Source organism: Haliotis asinina, chromosome 2 (genome assembly GCF_037392515.1).
Source record: "Haliotis asinina isolate JCU_RB_2024 chromosome 2, JCU_Hal_asi_v2, whole genome shotgun sequence".
Classification (NCBI taxonomy): Eukaryota; Metazoa; Mollusca; class Gastropoda; order Lepetellida; family Haliotidae; genus Haliotis; species Haliotis asinina.
The window spans coordinates 64,173,554-64,195,727 of NC_090281.1; the positions used below are offsets into that span (position 1 = coordinate 64,173,554).

General features: G+C 40.7%; 1 protein-coding gene across 1 annotated transcript; it reads right to left on the reverse strand.

The window, feature by feature from the left end:
- Positions 1 to 2,385: 2,385 nt before the first annotated feature.
- LOC137274137 (uncharacterized) lies at positions 2,386 to 20,784 on the reverse strand. Its single transcript, XM_067807152.1, has 17 exons — positions 20,540 to 20,784; positions 20,045 to 20,137; positions 19,752 to 19,837; positions 19,224 to 19,344; positions 17,762 to 17,882; positions 17,122 to 17,241; positions 16,857 to 16,939; positions 15,598 to 15,683; positions 14,824 to 14,944; positions 13,159 to 13,279; positions 12,054 to 12,176; positions 11,247 to 11,329; positions 10,740 to 10,822; positions 9,640 to 9,760; positions 9,267 to 9,387; positions 8,068 to 8,211; positions 2,386 to 7,618 (listed from the first exon to the last, which is right to left on the reverse strand). Exons 2-17 carry the CDS (start codon positions 20,116 to 20,118, stop codon positions 7,436 to 7,438), a joined length of 1,791 nt encoding a protein of 596 aa, XP_067663253.1. The 5' UTR covers positions 20,119 to 20,137; positions 20,540 to 20,784; the 3' UTR covers positions 2,386 to 7,435.
- Positions 20,785 to 22,174: the final 1,390 nt, after the last annotated feature.

Below are 22,174 nucleotides of genomic sequence, written 5' to 3' on the forward strand. Positions count from 1 at the left end.
AAGTTTGGTAAATGCTCAAATTGTTATGAAGGTTTGTACACATGAACAAGTAATTGGTTTGTTTGTAATGTTTGTTTCATATTTATAATGTTTTATTTTTGTACAAATCATGCATATTCCGTGGTATGTGTGCGTGTACTATTCTTTACAACAGGGATCTAAACTAACAGCGAACACATGTAGACCTAAACTGACAGCAATGACTCACTTATGCAAAAAACATTGTGGTCGATTTCCGATGGCAAACCTAATTACAAACGACAATTGGTTTTATTCAACAATGCGTGCAAGCACCCCAGACAGGTATGTCTACTACATATGTGACTGAGGTCGATGTGCTCGGATGCCTGTGCTCTAATTGAGGTCAAGTACCTGATGCCCATGTCAATTATTATTTATTAGACAAATCAATTATCAAGAGCTGTTACCAATACATGTGTCATCATGACATATTCAATGTAATACCATTGAAATATATCATGAATATGTATTGAATATGTGTCTACGTCTGACCGACAGATGTATGTGATATCAACAACACAACATTTCTGAATATAAACAAGATCGTAATGTTGTCAGCTCTGTCACAATCCGTTTACACTAAACAACTTTAAAGATACACTCCTGGAAATGTAATCGTGAAGGTCATACACAATTACTTCGCACAGTTGCATCATATAATTGGTGGTATGGAGTAACAAAACAAACAATATACGTAAATAATCACGGTGTATGAAAGATGATGAGATAGGACACGAAAATAAGATAACGACACTACTGTAAACTAGAACACCCCGCTCCCCCCCTCCCTACCCCCCCAAAAAAAACCCAAACCAAAAAAAAACAAAACAAAAAAACCCAAAAAACCAAAAAACAAAAAAGAAACGATAAGTATTGAGGACAATCATCACATGCCCAAAACGTCTGTGTTTGTGAAGAACGAGGAAAATACGAAATTAATAAAACTGTGTAAAAGACCTACGATGACATTTGACAAAAGTACGATGTTGAACAGACAATGCTGTCAAGGAAAATCTGACAATTATACAGAAAATATATGCATCCCTGTAATTAGTCGTACTTTTCAACAATGCCGGGGATCAGGAAGCATACATGCCGCTACCAGGTATTAGAACCAATATATGTATTTAGCACAAACGGCAGATGTAAAACAAAGTTCATCTTGGTGCTAAAAAAACCCATCAAACTGATTACGTTCTCTTAAAATAGTGGAAATCAACTTCAAGTCTGATCTAGCACAACGTCTCTGCATAGATACTATTAGGATAGCTATTCGGAAAACTCTCACTAGAGAGTCAGTCGCTAATGGCTAAGGGGCTTGCCAGTACTGAGTTGCTGCAGATCGTGCTGGTCTTGCCAGCTCATTCCAAATGTGTTCAGTCGAGTTTTAAGTCTGGAGTCACTGTCTACCATTACTGACCCCCCATCCTCCAGGCATGGTCACGTTGCTTTTTGACTATAATAATATTTCCAAATAAGCGTTGTTTGGAGCTAGCAATTCCAATGTATTCGCGATCGCTAAGGTAACCATTTGACTTGCTGCACCATGTTTCATGTTGGTCGTCAAGACCATTTTCAAACAACCTTCATGCCAAGAAGAAATTGACAAGAATTTCACCCCCACTCCCCTCCTCAAATTTGTTACAAACGGTGAACACGTTATCATGTTACTGATATTACCAATAACTAAGATCTCTTATAATCTTCACCCCTTGGGATCCGGGTTAGAACTGATCTTCAGTAACCCATGCTTGTCGTAAGAGGCGACTAAAGGCATATGGTGGTCAGGCTCGGTGAATTGGTTGACATAGGTCATCATATCCCAACTGCGTCCATCGATGCTCAAGCTGTTGATATATGTAGCTAGAACATACGATCTCTGTGTGCAGCATAATATGCTGTATGCCTTGTAGCCAAGCGATCATGGATGTATCGCTTCATAACCCGAGAAGACCCGTGAATGTCCGGGACAGATGAGATCTACATCAACCCATGCTTACCATAAAAGACAGCTTGGCTTGTAAGAGGCAACTAGCGGGATAGGGTGGTCAGGCTCGCTGATTTCGTTGGCCCATATCATCGCAGTTGCGCATATCGATGCTTATGCTGTTGATCACTGGATTGTCTGATCCGGAGTCGATTATTTACAGACCGCGCCATATAGCTGGAATATTGTTGAGGGCTGTGTAAAGCGATAAGCCAGCCAGCCAACGGCAACATTGCTAATAGGAAGTGACAAAAATAGAAACAAATAAACAAACGGACATCAGCCATTATCACGTAATGTAAGGGCGATATCAGAATAGTCAAAGCATGTCCACAGTTGGTCATCCTTTTAACATCCAGCAATGGCTACACAACTCATTCACTGTAACGATATTTATTTTCTTGAGACAAAGTAGCTCTTGCAATCATGATATAAATATCAAGCATAATCTAATCAAGTGAATACTTTGGCACGTTCACAAAACGTAACTTTGTGAATTCAGAACACTACAGCATACTATCGTCCATTAGAGAAAACACACAGTGACTTTGAAATAAAACACAACTATTAAAAACCATGTGTGGAGAATACCTGACAGGAGAAGTTTCTAAGCCTAATCACCGACACGAGTACAGAGCATTACTGTTCCATGACGTATATGTAAAATGTCATACTCATACAATCTGCTGAGGCTGTACAATATACACTTCATCAACACACAAAGAAAAGTAGATAACATTGATCTGCAGTGACGCATGCTGGTTGTTAGGACTAATGGGATCGGGTGGTCGGGATCTCTGATTTTATTGACACACGTCATCGTATCCCAATTGGAGAGATCGATGCTAATTTGTGGATTGTCTGGTCGAAACTCAATTAATTACAAACTGCCGCCATATAGGCTGGAATATTGCTGGTTGTGGATTTAAACAACAAGCACAGAGGGAAATGGTTGCTTACAAACAAGTGGACGTTGCTCAACCACGTCTGTATACTGATGATTACATGATAACTCAAGTTTCATTTGAACAGCTGCTGTGTAAGTGAACAAATGCAGGAAACCCACAAACTTCACCAACAATGGTTTCACCGAAATCTCGCTGCAAGCCGAACCTGACTCGAACTTCCCAGTGGTATGAATACAGACAATTCTGATACATTTTTAAACATTCAGTGGGTGAGTTTTGTTTTACGCCACTTTTAGCAACAATTCTTTAATATCACAGCAGGGACGCCAGAAATGGGAATCATACGTTGAACCGATGTGAGGAATCGAACCCCGACCTTCGGTGTGACGGGCGAGCGTTTTAACAACTTGGCTGTCCTCACAAACATTCAAATAGGTTTTGCTTGTTTGTAGCCAGATACAGAAAAATATTGTCAACCAACATATTTACATGCGCATATTCCAGATCTACACATACATAACAGTCTGGTTACATGTGATGACAGCTGCTGTCCAATTCATGTCTACATAAATACTTCATGGTCATAAAACAAACAACGTGACTGAAAATTATACCACGCAGATAATCTGCGTGATGACAATAGTTTTACTAAATGCACATAGCACATGTGTTTTACTAAATGCACATAGCACATGTGTTTTACTAAATGCAGGCACATAGCAGATGTATGCACATACATACACTGCATACACAATAAGTATTGTACAAGAACTGTTTTACATTTACAACATAATCTCTTTCTAAAAAAAATACGGAAACTTGAACGTTCAAATTGAATGGGAAGTATAAGCTTTTCAAAGACTGTATAAGTTTTGACAAACCTTTCAAAGACTGTATAAGTTTTGACAAACCTTTCAAAGACAGTATAAGCTTTGACAAACCTTTCAAAGACAGTATAAGCTTTGACGAACTTTTCAAAGACAGTATAAGTTTTGACAAACTTTTCAAAGATAGGCACCTAATGAACACACCACAATTTCTCTATATCACCACCCCATATGCATGGGGTGTGATGATTAATTTGGCAGTTCATAAATCACTATAGACAAATAATTTTCACAATCATCTTTCATCACACACTGTTGTTAGTGTTTGTTTCCAGCCGGTATTTGACTTGAACATCAAAATCGTACACAAGTACCGTACACCAGCCATCTTTCAAGAGCGAAAACTGGACAACCAACAATATAGTCAGAAGTGCACGTGGTGACGCAGTATCAAAACATTCATAATGATCATATCAAATTTGATACTCTCCGGTATATATCCCAGTTTGTTCAATTAATAATATTGAAAAATGAAGTTAACCTACGTTTTGGAAGGGTTAAGGTCAAAATAACCAAGACCTGCTGCTGCACTTTGATGCAAGAGCGGCACGGCCTTCGATTTCTTATTTATACATACCAACAAAGGGAGTACATGATACACTGAACGAACACCTGTTCATGGTGGATTATATTTGTGATTCTTCCTTACGTCTTACAGCGATAATTGCTGAATGAATGAAATCGGAATGAAATTTCGATCTGAATTTTCAATACCAGATGCTGATGTTACGTCTGAATGTTGGATGTGACATCAGTTCTACTATATGTAACATAAAGCGTATGTGATTTCTTATGTGTATGGTTTGGGGTAATGTGCATTTTGTCTTCAAGGTCAGTTACGTGATACATGAAGCTTTCTTTATTTTAAAACAACTCTCACTTTTACATTTACGTGTGCTGCGGAACAGAAGTTTAATCGCGATATGAAGAGCTGTTGACATGAGGGAACATATGAGTCTCGAACTATGTTTATGACTGGTCGGATACCGCTGACGAACAATCCATAGAAACCTGGTGGAAACGAGGCAATGCAAAGCTTTCTCCTCGGACACATTGAACTGGGCATTGCATTCATTACGTGTGAGTGTCACGCTTCACAGACTGTCAGCAGCAAACGAACAAAAGGCCATCAGCCGTCTTGATCTACGACTAAAAAAACAACAAATAAAAAAAACAAAAAAACAGAAATAGGAATTAGCGTACCTTTCTGGACTTACACATTACATTAGATTACACGTTTGTTGGGCGCGAAGAGTTTGTTGACTTTCCATAAAGTAATTGGATTCGGGTAAACAAGTCTGTAAGAAGGTAAACATATTTGTCGTACTGCCACGTGTTACATTTTCACCATGTAATAGAGTACGTCTCAAGCTGAATTATCGTCACATAAATTATGATGACGATATATTCTGTTAACACTTGCTTAAAGGCTCCTACAGGTAGGGGATGTCTACATGTATGTTTTGTGACATATACGAGGGTTGGCTGAAAAGTTCTCAGCCTGAGTAGTTTTTCCCCACCAGGTAGAGACAGGTCTTTGCCACCAATGAGGACAATCATTTAGTTAATCATATACACAAGAACTACAAACGTACTAATAGTTTTATCTCAACTACAGCTCTTTTGGTAAACCTACCCTGTGAAATCATCAGAAATGGACAAAACTGAATACAGGGCAGTCATCAAGTACTTGCAAAAGAAAGGGATGTCCCCACCACAGATACATGCTGACATGGTCTCCACTCTAGGGGATGATGCTCCTTCATTTTCCACAGTAAAGAAGTGGGCTGCAGAATTTAAGCGTGGCAGACAAAGCCTTGATGATGACCCACGCTCAGGAAGGCCTTCAACAGCAACCACTCCAGAAAACATCAGCGAGTGCTCGATATGTTGATGGATGATCGACGATTGACTACTCGACATATTGCTAGTGTAGTGGGCATCTCTCATGAGAGGGTTGAGCATATTATCACCAACGAATTAGGAATGACTAAAGGATCTGCAAGATGGGTGCCAAAGCTCTTGACAGCAGAACAGAAACGTGTCAGGTTCCAGACGTCCCTTGACAATTTGCGTCGTTTTGAAGCAGATCCCGATGATTTTGTGGCATGATTTGAAACCATGGATGAGACCTGGATACATCACTTTCAACCAGAAACAAAACTACAGTCAAAACAGTGGAAGCATCCTGATTCACCAGCTCCGAAGAAAGCCAAGTCTGTTCCTTCAGCTGGAAAGGTCATGGCATCAGTCTTTTGGGATTCCAGGGGTATTCTGCTCATTGATTATCTTGAAAAAGGTCAAACTATCAACGGCAGATACTATGCTGATCTACTGAACCAGTTGCGAGAAGCAATCAAAGCCAAACGACGAGGGATGATCGCTGAAGGTGTCCTCTTCCACCAAGACAATGCGCCTGTTCATAAATCGGTGGTGGCCATGTCAACAATCCGCGATTGTGGCTTTGAACTCATTGACCATCCTCCTTATTCACCTGATTTGGCTCCTTCTGACTTCCACCTGTTCCCCAAAATGAAAAAGGAACTCGCCGGTCGCCATTTTGCAAGTAATGATGACGTCATTTCCGCTGTGACTGATTTTTTAGGGTAGCCGAAGAAGATTTCTTCCTGACCGGGATTCGGGCCTTGCAGCATCGCTGGCAAAAGTGTGTGAACCTGGAAGGGGACTATGTAGAAAAATAAATTACAAACGTGGACTCTGTCACTTTTTTTCACAGTGAGGCTTAGAACTTTTCAGCCAACCCTCGTAAATATATATATACCCAAACAACACACGGACTGTACATCGTACTTAGCGCCCAGCACCCCTGAGAAGCATGTCTGTGATGTTTATGCTGCGTTTGATACGTGGTCATATCTATTTCACCACTGTGCTTCAAAAGAAAAGCCCATTATGCAAATACGAAGATCACACTACCTACAAGAGACGTAATGACTGGTATTAAACATGCAACGTGTCATTATCAATATGACCCGTTAAATATATGTACAAACTTAACAATGGATATATATGATCCGTTAAATATATGTACAAACTTAGCAATGGATATATATGATCCGTCAAATATATGTGCAAACTTAACAATGGATATATATGATCCGTTAATGTCATGAATACTTCAATCAGTTTCCTTTCAAATAATTACAGTCATTAGTAGGCATTCCCGTCACTACATATACAATTAAGGCTATTTCAACAAACCCAGATTGACTATGTCACTGGTCTACATTCATAAATCATTAAATTTACATCATTATATCTTAACGCGTTTTCATACTTTTAACAAACCGAACTGACAGAATCCAACAATGCAGTTAAGTTCATTTAAACCTTGGCTGTTTGGATGTTGTCTAGAACGGTGGTCTTGTTCAGAGTGTATCAGTGTATAGGACGCCCAAGTTCATGTTTAAGTCCCTCAACAGTACATTTCAATAGGCTAAATCGGTTTGGTCCATCTAGTGTAACGAGACCTGTGTGACACTAGTCCCACACGTTTCAAACCTACAGAGTATGCTCACAAGGGACTGGGGAATATTTGTTTGATTCAGCTCGGTTCGTACAACAAAACACATATATGATCTTCTATCCGTGTCGTCGTGAGTTTCACATGACTATCCAAAAAACAAAGTTTTCACGTCTTGATAGGCGGTTCTGCACGTTGGGCAGTTCTTCTGGACAACTGACCACTCTTCTATACACTCACAACAGAAGGTATGACCACATGGGATGAGGAATTGAGTGACCGCTCGGTCCATGCACACAGCGCACATGGGCATACTCGTGGCGTCTGGCGTCTGAAAGAGATGTCCATCATGCCGTAAATTTATCTCAATTATTAGTTTCGTAACATGAGCTAGGTACACAGTCATTCGCCTTACTTTGTTAGTGACCGTGAAACGTTTAGGACAACGGTAAAAACAGGAAAAAAGGCAGTCTGAGATATAACTATCCCCAAAAGTAATCATTTAAAGACTTTCATTCGTTTGATACGAAATCTGTAAAACTGCAATCCTTGATTTTGACCCTGAACCCTACAAAGTATGTTACACCCCTGTTTCTTGCCGGATCTCTGGATTGTATGGTCCAGACCCGACTATTTGCAGACGGCCGGCATAAAGGTGAAATATTGCTCAGTGCGGCATAAAACTAATCTCACTTACCCATTCCATTCTCACGCGGTGGGTACAATGCACATATGTTCATCGTCAGATACAGAAACAAATTAACGCGTCATCACACTCACCACTCCAGGTTCCAGACAAGGCAGTGGGTCATCTCCTCTCCATGGTTCAACTTCACACAACCTGATTCTCTCCCCTTGTGAGTGTAATCCAACAGCTGCATAGAAGCCACCAGGGGGCACTGTCAGAGGTTGGGACTGATAAACCTGGAAAGGGGAAGATGAAATCTTGCCCTGGGGTATGTGTGAAAATGCATCAGAATGTTTACCTGCATACTGTCTGCATGTTGCTGTGAGTTCAATATCGATACCACGCCACGTTTTGCAAAATTCGATTATATTACGAGGCAATTCACCATTCCTAGCATTCAAAATGCACATTTTCCCAGAGTAATCGCATTTGAGATTTTTGTTTTGGAGGTACAGGTTTTACTTTTCGCTAGAAAGACCTCTTCCCAGGTTTTACATTTCCTAACGTTATATGGGCTTCAATATTCAAATCATACGTAAGTGTTTGAAATCAATTGAAAAATATCGTTCAAGGTTAAATCCTTAATACATATGATTTTCCAAGCGGGATTGGAAACACACGTCTCAGATCAGTAGTCAGGCGCTCTACCGCACGGCCACCGGGCCGACGAAGGCTCTTAGAGAAAACACTTCTCGGTTTTGGTAGACAATATAAAACCATCGGGGTCGGGAAATCCCTCGAGGCTCCCTCACCCTCCGGTTCTACATTGTCCACCAAAACCACAGAGGCGTGTTTTCCCCCAAAACATCAAGAAAGCATCCAGATTTGGACAAGAATTAATAATATGTACAAGGACAAACAGTTAAGAACATGATTGTGTTCAAAATTACAAGCCTCAAACTGACATGCTTTCTGAGAAAAAGTTCAATGTCAAGGAGAACATTGAATGGGATTTTAAATCTCGTTGTTCATACGTCATTACTTAATGTCAAGTTGACTATAACCTAGATTCGCATCAGTCTTGCAGTTTAGTATGACCCTCCATGTTGGGGAGTGATAGGGTTGAAACCGCTTTGAGCTGTCTTGCTATGACGTGACAGTTGGATGTGACAGTTGAATGTAATAGATGTATGTGATAGTTGGATGTGGCTGTTGAATGTGACAGTTGAATGTCTCAGGTAGGTCTAAACAATGTATCTATACAAAGACGTTTCAATTTCACACAGCGCAGTATGTACAGTATTTATAATTACCTCAATATTTGCAATGGGTACAGGAAGTTATCACTCACTTTTTTCCCATTGTTGAGAAATGAGACGGTTTTGTCTGAAAAGTTGAACTGACAAGTCATGGTGGCGCCCTGTCTAACTATAGGAAGAGATGTCACGGCAGCTCCAGTGGCAGCGTATATGCTGAAATAGATATCCATATCTGTTTACAATAAAAGTGAAAGAGCAGCAGCTTCGTATCTTACAAACCCTTGACAATTTATCAAGTAAACTTAGGGTATATACAAACAGCATCACTTAATGGTTATTTTCCTGGAATTTGTCCATATATAGACTGAACTGAATGGCGCACCTCCATCTTCCATTGTGGCATGAATTGTCAGAAATTGGACATGCAGAAGTGCAGATACAGAAGAGAACACCTAACCTACTCACCCGCCGTTATCTGCATGATATGCTATAGAGTGCTTATCCCATCCTGGCTGTCTGTTCTGCCGATAGTGTTGTGGACACAGGCCCATCGCAATATAGCACTCTTGTCCTTGGACTACAATTTCTGAAAATAAATGGTAACATCGTAAACTATGGTGACAATGAGCACAATTTTCTGCGGCTTGTTTGTTGTTTTACGCCGCACTCAGCAACATCCCAGCAATATGTGGTGGACTGTAAATAATTTAGTATGGACTAGTACATCCAGTGATCAACAGCATGAACATCAACCTACGCAAATTAGATACTACAACGTGTGTCAGCCAAGTCAACGAGCCTGACCACCCGATCCAGTTAGCGACTGTTACGAACAGAGGTCTTGGTTGCAGTAACAAGCATAACCCTCGCGTGTGCAAGAAGCGACTAACGGGATCGGGTAGTCACGTTCGATAACTTAGTTGGCACGTCATCTAATCCCAGTTGAATGACGTTCGTAATGTTGAGCACTACATTGTCTGGTCTGGAGGAGATGAATTACAGACTGTCGCTGTATAGCTGGTACACTGCTGACTGCATTCATTCGTACACTTTACTTTACTGAGTTGTGATTGACAGGGACATCAAGTTGTCATATAAATCCCGGCAATATTTCAAAAATGTTCGGACCGGAAAAAATCCACCATTGACAACAGAAAACATGAATAGTCATATCCCCTGTCAGGCGAAACCGGCACATGGACATCTGCTAAGTGTGTGTTTTTCACCACAATCAACAGCAATAACATGAGCGCAACTAAGCTTGTAACCCTTTCTTAAATGATTCAGTAATCCAAAGATATATAACTTATTCATTTGAAACAGAATCGAATTATTTAGCATTTATTAACACCGATCCCATGAATTGGTTGCTGATATGAAAATCAAGGCAGATGCATAGCAAGGGAGTTAACTCTTGCCTCTCTTCTCCATTTTCCCATACTCACCCCAAACGTCGCTCTTTACTCTGTCGTCATTTCAACCAGGAACCTTGTGATTCTGGGATACATGGGACTGACAGACTAGGGTTCTGGGGCATGATTGAAACTTAGAATTACTAATATTACCGATAGAAAAACTGTTAATATCCGGAGCTAGTGGACACTTTGAAAGCAGGAGAGCAACAGGAAGGGCACCACCTCCATTGTAGCTGGGAAGAAAGTCAGTTACTAAGTTAAAGCTGTATTATATAGAAATCTTATGTTAAGTATTATACTGTGTAAATATTTAAGGTTTCATTATCTTATATAAACACGTCCACAAATACTCATGCCTCGGCAAATTAGCAGTCAAAGGACCTCTCACGCTGTTCAACAACATGCATCATCATCACTATTGGGAGAAGAAACAGAAACATAAAGATCTGTTTTAACAGCTATAATAACAATTAACCTATCAGAAAATACACCAATGTATTTTGAATTCCAACAATATCTGATATCGTGAAGGCTGGGATTAAATCACGAACTGCCTCAGGCAAGCTTCAAGAGAGAGTGGCAGATTTTGCTAGAATCGCCATAATGGACTATTACAGTTTGCGTCTTGTTGTGGAGTACCACCCTGAATATTCTCACCTCAAAATACCGCTGGCTTGATTCAGTGCTGCGTCCCTGCATACGGAATAGTAATACTGCTGTTGGACAGGCGGCGGTAAATACTGTAACAATTATTAGTACTTGTAACAGCGAGTATTACACCAGAGATTATAGGGTGTGTGATTACACGTACACTTTAAAGTAAATTTAAATGAATGCACATTCAGTCACACAAAGTTTAACATAAACGTTAATATATACATCAGCATGGTGGCAAATTTCTACAGCCGCGCAAAACAACGTTCTTGTTACTTCAGTGTTGTCATTGGTCCCGATTTTGTTCTTTCCCGGAAAATAACAGTACAATGAAACGAAGTACGCTAATATGATTTTCCGTCGCTTTTAGCAATATGTCAAGATTTGCACGATTGGGTGTGTTTCTGTAAATAATCATCCATGGTTAGAAGGGACTTTGTCAACCGTTGCTTATTTCCAACATGGCTAAGACTTATTACTGCCAACAGTCATCACAAAACTATGCCTGGGCTCATGCTACCCATCGATTATGTCGACTGATATGATATTCCTTGTTCCTCATGACAGATAAGGAAGGAAGCTGACTATTCAGTATTGAGTGCGTGCAGCAGACGACATATGGCTCGGATGCACATTACGTATATCAGTCTGGTGCCCGGAGTTTGCAGCAGTGACGTTGTACACATTACCATGTCAAAGCGGTCAAAGTCAAAGCGGTGGAAGTCTGCATCCGCTAAAAATGGGTTAGATTTGTCATTCCCGATTAAAATGTACATGAACAATAACATATGTAAAACGTGGAGACAGTACCTGCTCGGACGCAGATCTCCACGGCTCCATCTCCAGGAGACAGACAGACTCTCCGTGTGAATGCAGACCTACTGCCGCGTGGAACCCGCCTGGTGGGATCCTAAGGGCGGGGCTCCTGTACACCTGCAGACACAGCAGACACAGATCACACACATCAGACACTGGTCACAAAATCACCGCGGCTACACTACTCTAACAGGGACGTCGTGAGAAAATATTCCCTCTAGAGAAGAACGATAGACTCGACCTCAAGTCAGTGACAAAGCCAGATAACGCGATGGTCTCAAACCAGGAAGTATATCATATATCCGACACAAAACAAAGAAAATCTGATTGTATTTTACATGCATAAATTTGTAAACCCCAATAACTAAATATGGACGAAATTCAGCTAAGAATATGTCTGACGTTGTGTTTAATGTGTATTTCACTGATACAGATATCATTACAGATATTACAGATATTACATTTACAGATATTATCACAAAGTACATAACGGACTAAGTGAGTGAAAGAGTGAGTTTGATTTTACGCCGCTTTTAGCAATATTCAAGCAATAGTAAGACGAAGGACACCAGAAACCCATGTGGGGAATTGAACCCACGCCTTCCTGGTGACAAGCGAAGGTATTAAGTAACTAGGCTACTCCACCGCCTACACACGAAGTACTAAATGAAACAACATGTAATGGTGTTAATCGATCTCATGAGACAAGTCACGCCGTGAAATCGGTAGACTGCCAAATTATATTCCTACATTTATTCATACAGGTCTCGAACTCTAGAATATATGTGCAGTTTCACAAATTTTAAAATTGTAGCAGACGACATAAAAGTACGAGTTACTTCCCTTTGCTCAATACACTCGAACAAACATCGGGTAACTTCCGAAACATGACAATATTATTAATGCCTGCTACCTAAGATGTGTTCCAGTAAATTCTTTCAGAAGGCCCTAGAGTGGTCATCATGGAAAATTCAGCCGTAAAAAATATCACGGTGACCCATATTTATTTTCTCTCTTCTGCAACCTGAACCCGTGGGAGATCAAGCAAAGTAAATATATGCAAAATGCACGATGTATTCGGTGTAGACGTATGACCCACCACGTGGTCGTTCCGGCAGAATATGACAGTGTTATTCCGGAAGTCCACTTCACAGGACATCGTGTCACCTGCTCTAGCTCGGGGGCCTTGAGCAGATGGGTGACCCTTTCCGTGGAAGATCCTGTGGAAGAGATAAGAGATGTCTGCATGTCAGTAACAGCCAGTCGTTAACATATGAGGGGAACAATAGAGTGTTCACTATATGTTCAGTTGATTAACACATTATTTACAGCCTCCCCAAACCTATGTTTGGGCTTGCTTCATTTGGGGCTTTTGTTTCGCAGTACTGAGTTCAGATGTACGGGGCTTGTAGTAATAGCTCAGCAATATCATGGCGGTGCCTCCACTCACTGTACCCATGTGGGGAATCCGACCCGGGACTTCGGCATGTCGATCAAACGCTGTAACTACTATTAGCATGCTCTACTAGGAACCCATCCTCGATATCTCCAGGATATACGTTCCAATACGTCTCCACTATACCCTGGACGCATCTACGGCTCAGTCCGATAACTATATTACCTCCCTTTGCTGGATCCGCATTCTCACAGTAGCCAGTCAATTAGGGCACCGTTATAACCGAGTTTGCCATTGTCACCAAAGGTGGCGGTCGCAACTGCGAAAGTTTGCTGGCAGTGCGACTCAGATTTGGGGGAAATCATACAGACAGATTTATAGGCCCGACACTTTAAAAAAAATATATGTAAGAACTCCTTCTACTCTTTTAGGGAACCTCTGCATGATTTGTGTCGCGAAATTTTAATCGGTTAGGTAATTTAAAAAAGTGAGTTGTGATTGGTTCGCTCAGCTTCCCAGCGTAGACACCTGATTGGATAAAAAGCCAGCCATGGCAAGTAATAAATGTATCGGTCTGAATCGTTGATGCGTCCAGGCTAATATAAGTTTCCACTATACTAGCCTGGACGCATCAACGACTCAGACCGATACATTTATTACTTGCCATGGCTGGCTTTTTATCCAATCAGGTGTCTACGCTGGGAAGCTGAGCGAACCAATCACAACTCACTTTTTTAAATTACCTAACCGATTAAAATTTCGCGACACAAATCATGCAGAGGTTCCCTAAAAGAGTAGAAGGAGTTCTTACATATATTTTTTTTAAAGTGTCGGGCCTATAAATCTGTCTGTATGATTTCCCCCAAATCTGAGTCGCACTGCCAGCAAACTTTCGCAGTTGCGACCGCCACCTTTGGTGACAATGGCAAACTCGGTTATAACGGTGCCCTAATTGACTGGCTACTGTGAGAATGCGGATCCAGCAAAGGGAGGTAATATAGTTATCGGACTGAGCCGTAGATGCGTCCAGGGTATAGTGGGTATAGTTTCTGTAATGCTGTTTTTTATATCTCAAATCATGATATTCTAGTCGTTTTACTCTCCTTGACGACAGATGTTGGACTATTATTATCTATACTTAACGAATTTCCCGCTTTAGTGACGATATATGTGAAATACTGACCATACACTTCATCTCGCTCTCTCAATATTACAATGTGTCCTAACATCGACCAAAAAGAAATGATGTCTGGAGTAACTTACTATAGACACATTTGTGGATAAAGAGGTGGTGGTGCATCGAAATTTAATTCCATAATGTACATAAATCGTGATAAGGAAAACGTCAAGTTGTTGACGGTACAGTACCCTCCGTCGTCCGCGTGATACCCAATCGAGTTCGGCAGCCATCCTGGTTGTCTGTTGCCAGGGTAACGGCGGTGACACACTCCAACAGAGATACAGCACGACTGACCTTGACTGGCGATTTCTGAACGAGAGGTACAATGACATTGCTACATGAAAATCACAATCATATTATTGCGGTTGGTTTCAAATATTATCTTCGTCACTGGGATGGCCTGTTTCACGTGCGTGGGCAATTCCATAGTATCATCCAGGATCCAGGGAGATGGGAATGGAAGGGGGTTAGTGGGGGTGTGCAGGGCCATCCACCCCCTTCCCATCCCCCAGCCCCTTTTGTATTGAAATCTTGTTAAATGACCACGGAAACGAAGGTAAAATTGAAGGGAGCACCCAAAAGTGTGACCCCCTTTCTGTAAAAGCTCTATCCGCCCATTCGTACTTAGAGAATAAATGTAATAAATTAGGTGTGTACTATCGCAGTTCACGTGGACTGCAACATAACACATTTATGGCCCAAGACAAGTTTAGGATCAATGGATTCATGAGAGTAAAGTCAGCGCCGTCGTAAATTAAGGGATGGTCATAAACAACTTAGTAGTACATTCATATGGAGTCAACATGAACCATGTAGGCAATGTAACACAATTCAAAGAACGAAGTAGAATGAATTCTGACATACTGTTACTAAAAATACGATTTTTATTAGTAACGTAGGCGTTCCCTTGCATGATAAATATATTTGTGTAGAGATGAACTGGGGAGATTGAACTTCATTACCGATTGAAAACTTGTTACACATCGGTGAGAGTGGACACTCGGACACAAACTGACCAACAGGTATATCTGGCGACATAGAATCGTAGCTGGAAACAAATACATCTGGGAACAATCATATTGATAACATATGTATCACTCATCAAACATGGAGACGTGTTATAACTTTATAACAATGTACTTAACTTATTAAATCTAAACTTGTGTAGTAGTATCTGCACAATTGGAGCGATTTGAACAGTGTTCCAAACGGGGCTTGTTTACACTGACATTATATAAGTCCAAACTAGTCACCATGCATTTCCACGTTTGTTCTGTTTGTGCCAATTCGAACAAATGTTTTGCTTTATGACACACACTTTATGACACAAGTCAGAAGAGGAATGCACCTATGTTGGGATGTGTCTCAGTTAAATGTGTCCGTAAAGTCACCAGTGATACACATCTCAGTTACAAGCGTTGGAAAAATCAGCAGTGGCATGCGTCTGAGGTAAATGCGTCGATCAAGTCAGCAGTGACATGCATCTAATTTAAATGTGTTGATAAAGTCAGGCGTGACATGCGTCTCAGTTAAATGTGTTGATCAAGTCAACAGTGACATGCGTCTCAGTTAAATGTGTTGATAAAATCAGGTGTGACATGCGTCTCAGTTGAATGTGTTGATAAAGTCAGGCGTGACGTGCGTCTCAGTTAAATGTGTTGATAAAGTCAGGCGTGACATGCGTCTCAGTTAAATGTGTTGATCAAGTCAACAGTGACATGCGTCTCAGTTAAGAGTGTTGATAAAGTCAGGCGTGACATGCGTCTGAGTTAAATGTGTTGATAAAGTCAGGCGTGACATGCGTCTCAGTTAAATGTGTTGATCAAGTCAACAGTGACATGCGTCTCAGTTAAATGTGTCGGTAGAGGCAGAATTAATATGTGCCTCTATATACATATAAATATGTGTTGGTTAACCCAGAAAGGGCATGTGCCTCTGTCAAATGTGTTGGTTAAGCCAGACACATGCTTCTGTTAAATGTGTCCGCGGAGCCAGCCGTGACATGTGCTCACGTTTAATGTGTTGGTAAAACCCGAAATATTCGCCTGTGTTAAATGTATCAGTAAAATCAGAAGGGGAATGCATCTCTGATAAATGTGTTGTTGAAGCCAGATGGTCATACACCTCCATTCAACGGGTCAGTGAAGTCAGACGTGTCATGTGTTCGGTTGGTACATGTATATATGATAGAGATGAAAAATGGAACTGATTAGACGCTTACCTGACAGTCCCTGAAGAATGAGATACCCGTGCCTCTCGGCAGAACAGGGAATGGTACACCACATCTTCTGACTCCGGGACAGACTGAAAGAAAGTAGTTACTGTCATCTAGGTCAATCCAGTATATACATGCATTGAACCATTGAATAATGATGTGGCAAGTTCATTTTCAACAAAACAATGAAACTGAAAATATATACAAAATTCAATGACTTACATCATTTTGATGTATAATGACGTTTATAGCATCATGCAGTATCACACACCTTAACATTTGGTGTCCAGGGTTCTTGTTCTAGGAGAGTGACTCTCTCGCCATGTGAGTGGAGGCCCACAACTGGATAGAACCCACCGGGAGGGACAGACAGGGGAGAGGACGTGTAGATCTGTAGACACAGTACAAAAACACATTCTTAATACCGCTTCTGACATTTTCATACCCCTGTTGCAGGTTTGAATTCAGCCTCACTTGTTTCTTGAAACACCAAGGCCGTGGCATAACCGACATACTCTGTTAAACCAAATCAGTTAAAACAACTCACTAACAGAGGCCTTCACATCTTAGAGAGAGTTTAGACAAAAAGTCACATTGGCAATATTTAAGCCACACCTGACTGAAACAAGCATTACCTATAGATTACCTATAACTTATAAAACAAGGTCAACGAGGGACAGTAATATCAACTAGTTTATCACAGTAATAAAATTAATATAAAACTAGCTTTTGAATAAAAAATATTTCACCCACAAGAAAACAGATGCACAAACAAGCCAAAGATTGCCAACAGCAACGAGGACTTAGAGTAAATTTGCTTCCTGCATGGACCCATATGGCATCGGTCACAGACTAAGATCAATGTGTAGAAGTAAACCTAATGCAAATTTGCAAAATGTCGATTCACATACCGCGTTTCCATTTCTATAGAATGTGACTGTGTTATTGTTGACATTTAAAGAACAGCCCATCACTTCTCCAACTCCGACCCTGCCAAATTGGTGTGTGGGCGATCCAGCCGCTAAATAAATACTGAAAAGAAATGCGAAAATGTGAGGCGCTACCTTGAGATATGTTTGCTAAATAGGCAAGTCATTAGCATCCTTGTTCACACAGTGCCCATGTGGGGAATCGAAAGGGGTCTTCGGTATGGCGAGCTAAAACGCTTTAACCACTAGCCTACCCCACTGCCCTGTGTGGGAAAAACGAGTCAAAAGTTGAGTGAGATGTTTCAATGTTGGTGTGGTAATACAAGATAAATCTTATTGATAACAACGTCTTGATTTATTTTACACAAAGTTTCTTAGCTAGATATTGCCCCTTATCCAGGTGGATAAGGAAATAATAAACAGCACAGTATATTTATACAAGCACATGAGAAAAGGGAAATATAATCAAGTACGTACAAACAATGAGGTGAGGAAAGAGGTCTACAATGATAGGGCATGGTTTTACAACAAGGCCAAGGGTACGTTTATGTAGCAGAGTTGTTTGAGCGTCTATGATTTCTTTGAAATAAGGTGCGTCATCAACAACCCGCTGATCCCTGTTGATCTTGGACACTAATCCCCTTACGTTGATTGGCTCAATCATTTTTCTTTTGTGCCAAATACTGACGTTGGACGCCAGGATTTGAGTGTGTGCCAGTTGATTCAGTGATTTGGCGTTTTGACAATGTGTTCGGAGAGGGCAGATGTGAGGTCAGATTTTTCAAATAAAATTTTATGTTCTTTTAATCTCATGTTGAAGGGCCGGCAAGTTTCTCCAATATAGCAGCTTCCATAATGACACCAAATTTTGTAGACACATACTTTGGGATTGCGTTTGGTTGCCACCATCTCTCCCGTTCGGTACCAGGACATTGCTATGACGAGCATACGTGCACGGAATGCCAAGGATTCGTAGATACATACATACGCACGCACGCGCGCGCACGCACGCGATTTTTGGCGGCCGTCTTGGATTTTGTCGGAAAGAGACAATGAGACCCAAAACATCGACCGCCAAAAATATGTAATATCTACCGATTTCAAACACACAAAATACCTGACCGCAAATAGTCATATCGGGATTGTATGTGTTTCAGGTTCAATGCCATAATGAATGCTTCCGTGTGGGTTGCGGGAACATACAGTGGGGTAGCCTTGATGTTAAACCGTATGGGCTCGATTCCTCACATGGTGAAGCCCGTTTCGTACCGCGCTGTGACATAGTTGAATAGTGACAAAAGCGTCGTAAAACTAACCTCAATGAATTCACATGCTGCTATGCTCTTTTAAGCATAATAATGTTGGTCTCAAAACTGGTACTTAGAACTGTCACTAAAATTTACCGTTAGTAATTTACTGTTTGAATGTTTTGTTATGTCCTCACCCTCCGTCATCTGCATGGTATCCCACGGAGTTGGCCCTCCACCCTGGCTGTCTGTGGGCGGGGTAGTGTCTATTACATACCCCGATAGCTATGTAGGAATGCATGCCTGGATGGGCTATCTCTGAAGAGGAATATTACTAATCAATCAAACATGACTGCAGGGATCATAATAATAATTATCAAGTACCTTTAACAGAGTTTTACGATCGTACAGTGTACTAGCTATATATAACTACACAATGCCACTTTAGAAAGTGGTCAAATGCAACATATGTCACATTTGGGATTTCACTTTCTTAGTAAGTACTAATTCTAGTACTTTTTGGGTTGAGTCCAATCAGGTATTCGAACCCGCATCCTCAAAGTCAGGCACCTAATCGCCAGCACACAAAGTAAGCAGTCTAGCCCGCTCAGCCACCGCGGCTTCCTCCAAAATGGAAGCCGGACAACTGGTAGTCTAGACTGCTGTTTCCAAATGTTACAGACGATTAATGAACAGAATTACAAATGAACAACTTGAACATATACCTATTGAAAAACTGCAACAGTCTCGAGACAGTGGTTTCGGTCCAATGAACTGAGCAACTGGTAAGTCTGGAGAGGGAGTTTCGTATCTGAAATGTTATATTTGTTACTGGTATATTTCATTATCGATACGAGAAATGCATATTGCATAACAGACTTCCAACATGTCAAGTACATGTCATGTTTATTAAACACAGACAAAGATTATTAATAACCTTTCATGATTTCCTACCTAGTCTCACACATTCAGATACAGGTGGGTATTTCTAAATTTGTTTTCGCTGTATATTACATACCGCAGCTCGCCCGTACGTTGGTCGACTGCCACATCCCGGCAGTGGAGGTAGTGGTAGTCATTGGATGTGGCCATTTTGTGACTGTCAGCAGTCCTTGAATACACACAGGTATTTATCAGAATCCATGTTACAAAGTGAAAGTAACAAAAGTAATCACACCTTTTTGAAAAATAAGCAGATGACGCAGTTACGTGGAAGAAATCATTCATACACAGACGCATGAGAGAGAATCACGGTTTGCCTGAAGAATGGAAAGATTAAATTTTCCTAGCCATACACACACGCATGAGAGAGAGAGGGAGAGAAACACAGAGAGAGAGAGACATATGCCTGCAGCATTGCCAGCAGTAATCATGTCATATTATCCTAAACGACCGGTTAGATAGACAATTAGACAGGAAGGCAGACATGGGTAGGAATTGGGAGCAGAGCGCCGAACAGTGCATTCACTGCGCATTCACTGTTGAGGGAGAGAGAGAAAACACCGAGGCCTACCTTTACATTGGCCTTGAACCTTGACCTCTTAAGTGCGACATAGCTCAATCGTTAGCACAAGGGAATCTTCTATACTCCTATACTCCTGACAAGTGTACTTCCGTCATGTAATATGTGTGAAGTCTGTGTCGTCGCGGGTTAGTCTGACTCTGAAACAGGAATTGAACTGAGTCCACACTTCTATTTTTCACCAGGGATTCAGATCTCCACGAGCGCGATGGTTACCAGTGGTGAGGGCGTACATTGAAGGGAGGTAACTCGCCCAGTACCAATAAACAAGTGCCTGTTTCGATGACGGAGTAGAATATTATTGAGATCGTATCTGTAAAACAGTACTTGTCATTATTTGCGTATTATCTATGCTTGCATATTTTAGTAGAAATCGACACGGAGTTTGTTAAGTGAAAATATCAAACAGAAAAAATGTAGTATTTAGACGTATTACATCCTTTTTCAAAAGAAGGTGGTTGATAAAAGATGGTTTGAAATAGTATTCTTGGTTGGTTTGTTATTTAACTCAGCCATGTTCCATCTATTTACGGTAACATCATATTCTCTAGCAGTAATGGTGTTAGAATTGTATGTAAAGCGACATTTTTAGAATTTGTCCAAATATTAGTTTCAATATTAATCGCATAACGCATTGATTTTTCAAATAGCACATCTGGCGGTTACGTCCCGCAAAAGCCTAAATGTGAGAAATGTAAGATTATTCAAGTTCAACATAATTTGCTCTTTTGTAACTCAAAGTATCACTTTACAAATCCTGTAACTCTGTAAACGAATTCAAGATACAACACTCCACAGAAATGTATTGTGCGTCACCCCAACCTGTTGCGTATTTACGTTACTCCGACTCAACAAAGCGACTTCTATGGGAATCGGTTTCAGTGCGAAAAAGATTGCTCTAATACAGGAAACAATGGGTAAAATGGGAGACATCCAGAATCAACATTCACTTTTGATTCTGTTCTTATTATTTCTTTTTTTTAGGTGCTGTAATCACAACCACACTGTTTAAATATTTAGAGTGATTAGAATATGTGGAGGTTTAACGACACACTCGCCAATCTTCCAGCTGTATGGTGACTGTAAATAATTGAATCTGGAGCGCGAACCAGTGGTCAACAGTATAAGCATCCATTCGTCGCCACTAGCCCTTTTCCGGAATCTCCAAGACGACTCATCCCTTTCTCGATGCTTGTTTTGAGCGAAAATACGACAAACCTCTAAGGAAGCGCGTAGTGATTGCGGTGCTTTGAAAACGATAATCCCGTGTACTTAAATCGTTTATGGCATTATGCGATTGTTCCTATCAAGGAATTAGACACGCTATGTCGAGTTACTTACAAAACATTAATAGAAATTATTTGACGAACATTTCTTATGGACCAATATTGCCATGTATCAAAAATAAACAATAAATCTGGATGGTAGGTACCAAATTGAAAACTACATAAAGTGGGAAAACTACCTTGGGAAATCATGTACTGATTCAGAATTCCTAAACCATAATTTAATGGTAAAAAGATTCACTCCAGGTTGTGAATTAAAATGGTTTCATTTGAATGTTTTGCACAACATCCTGAGTACAGTTATTTATTCAAGACTGGTTATGTTCCATCTGCAGCCTGT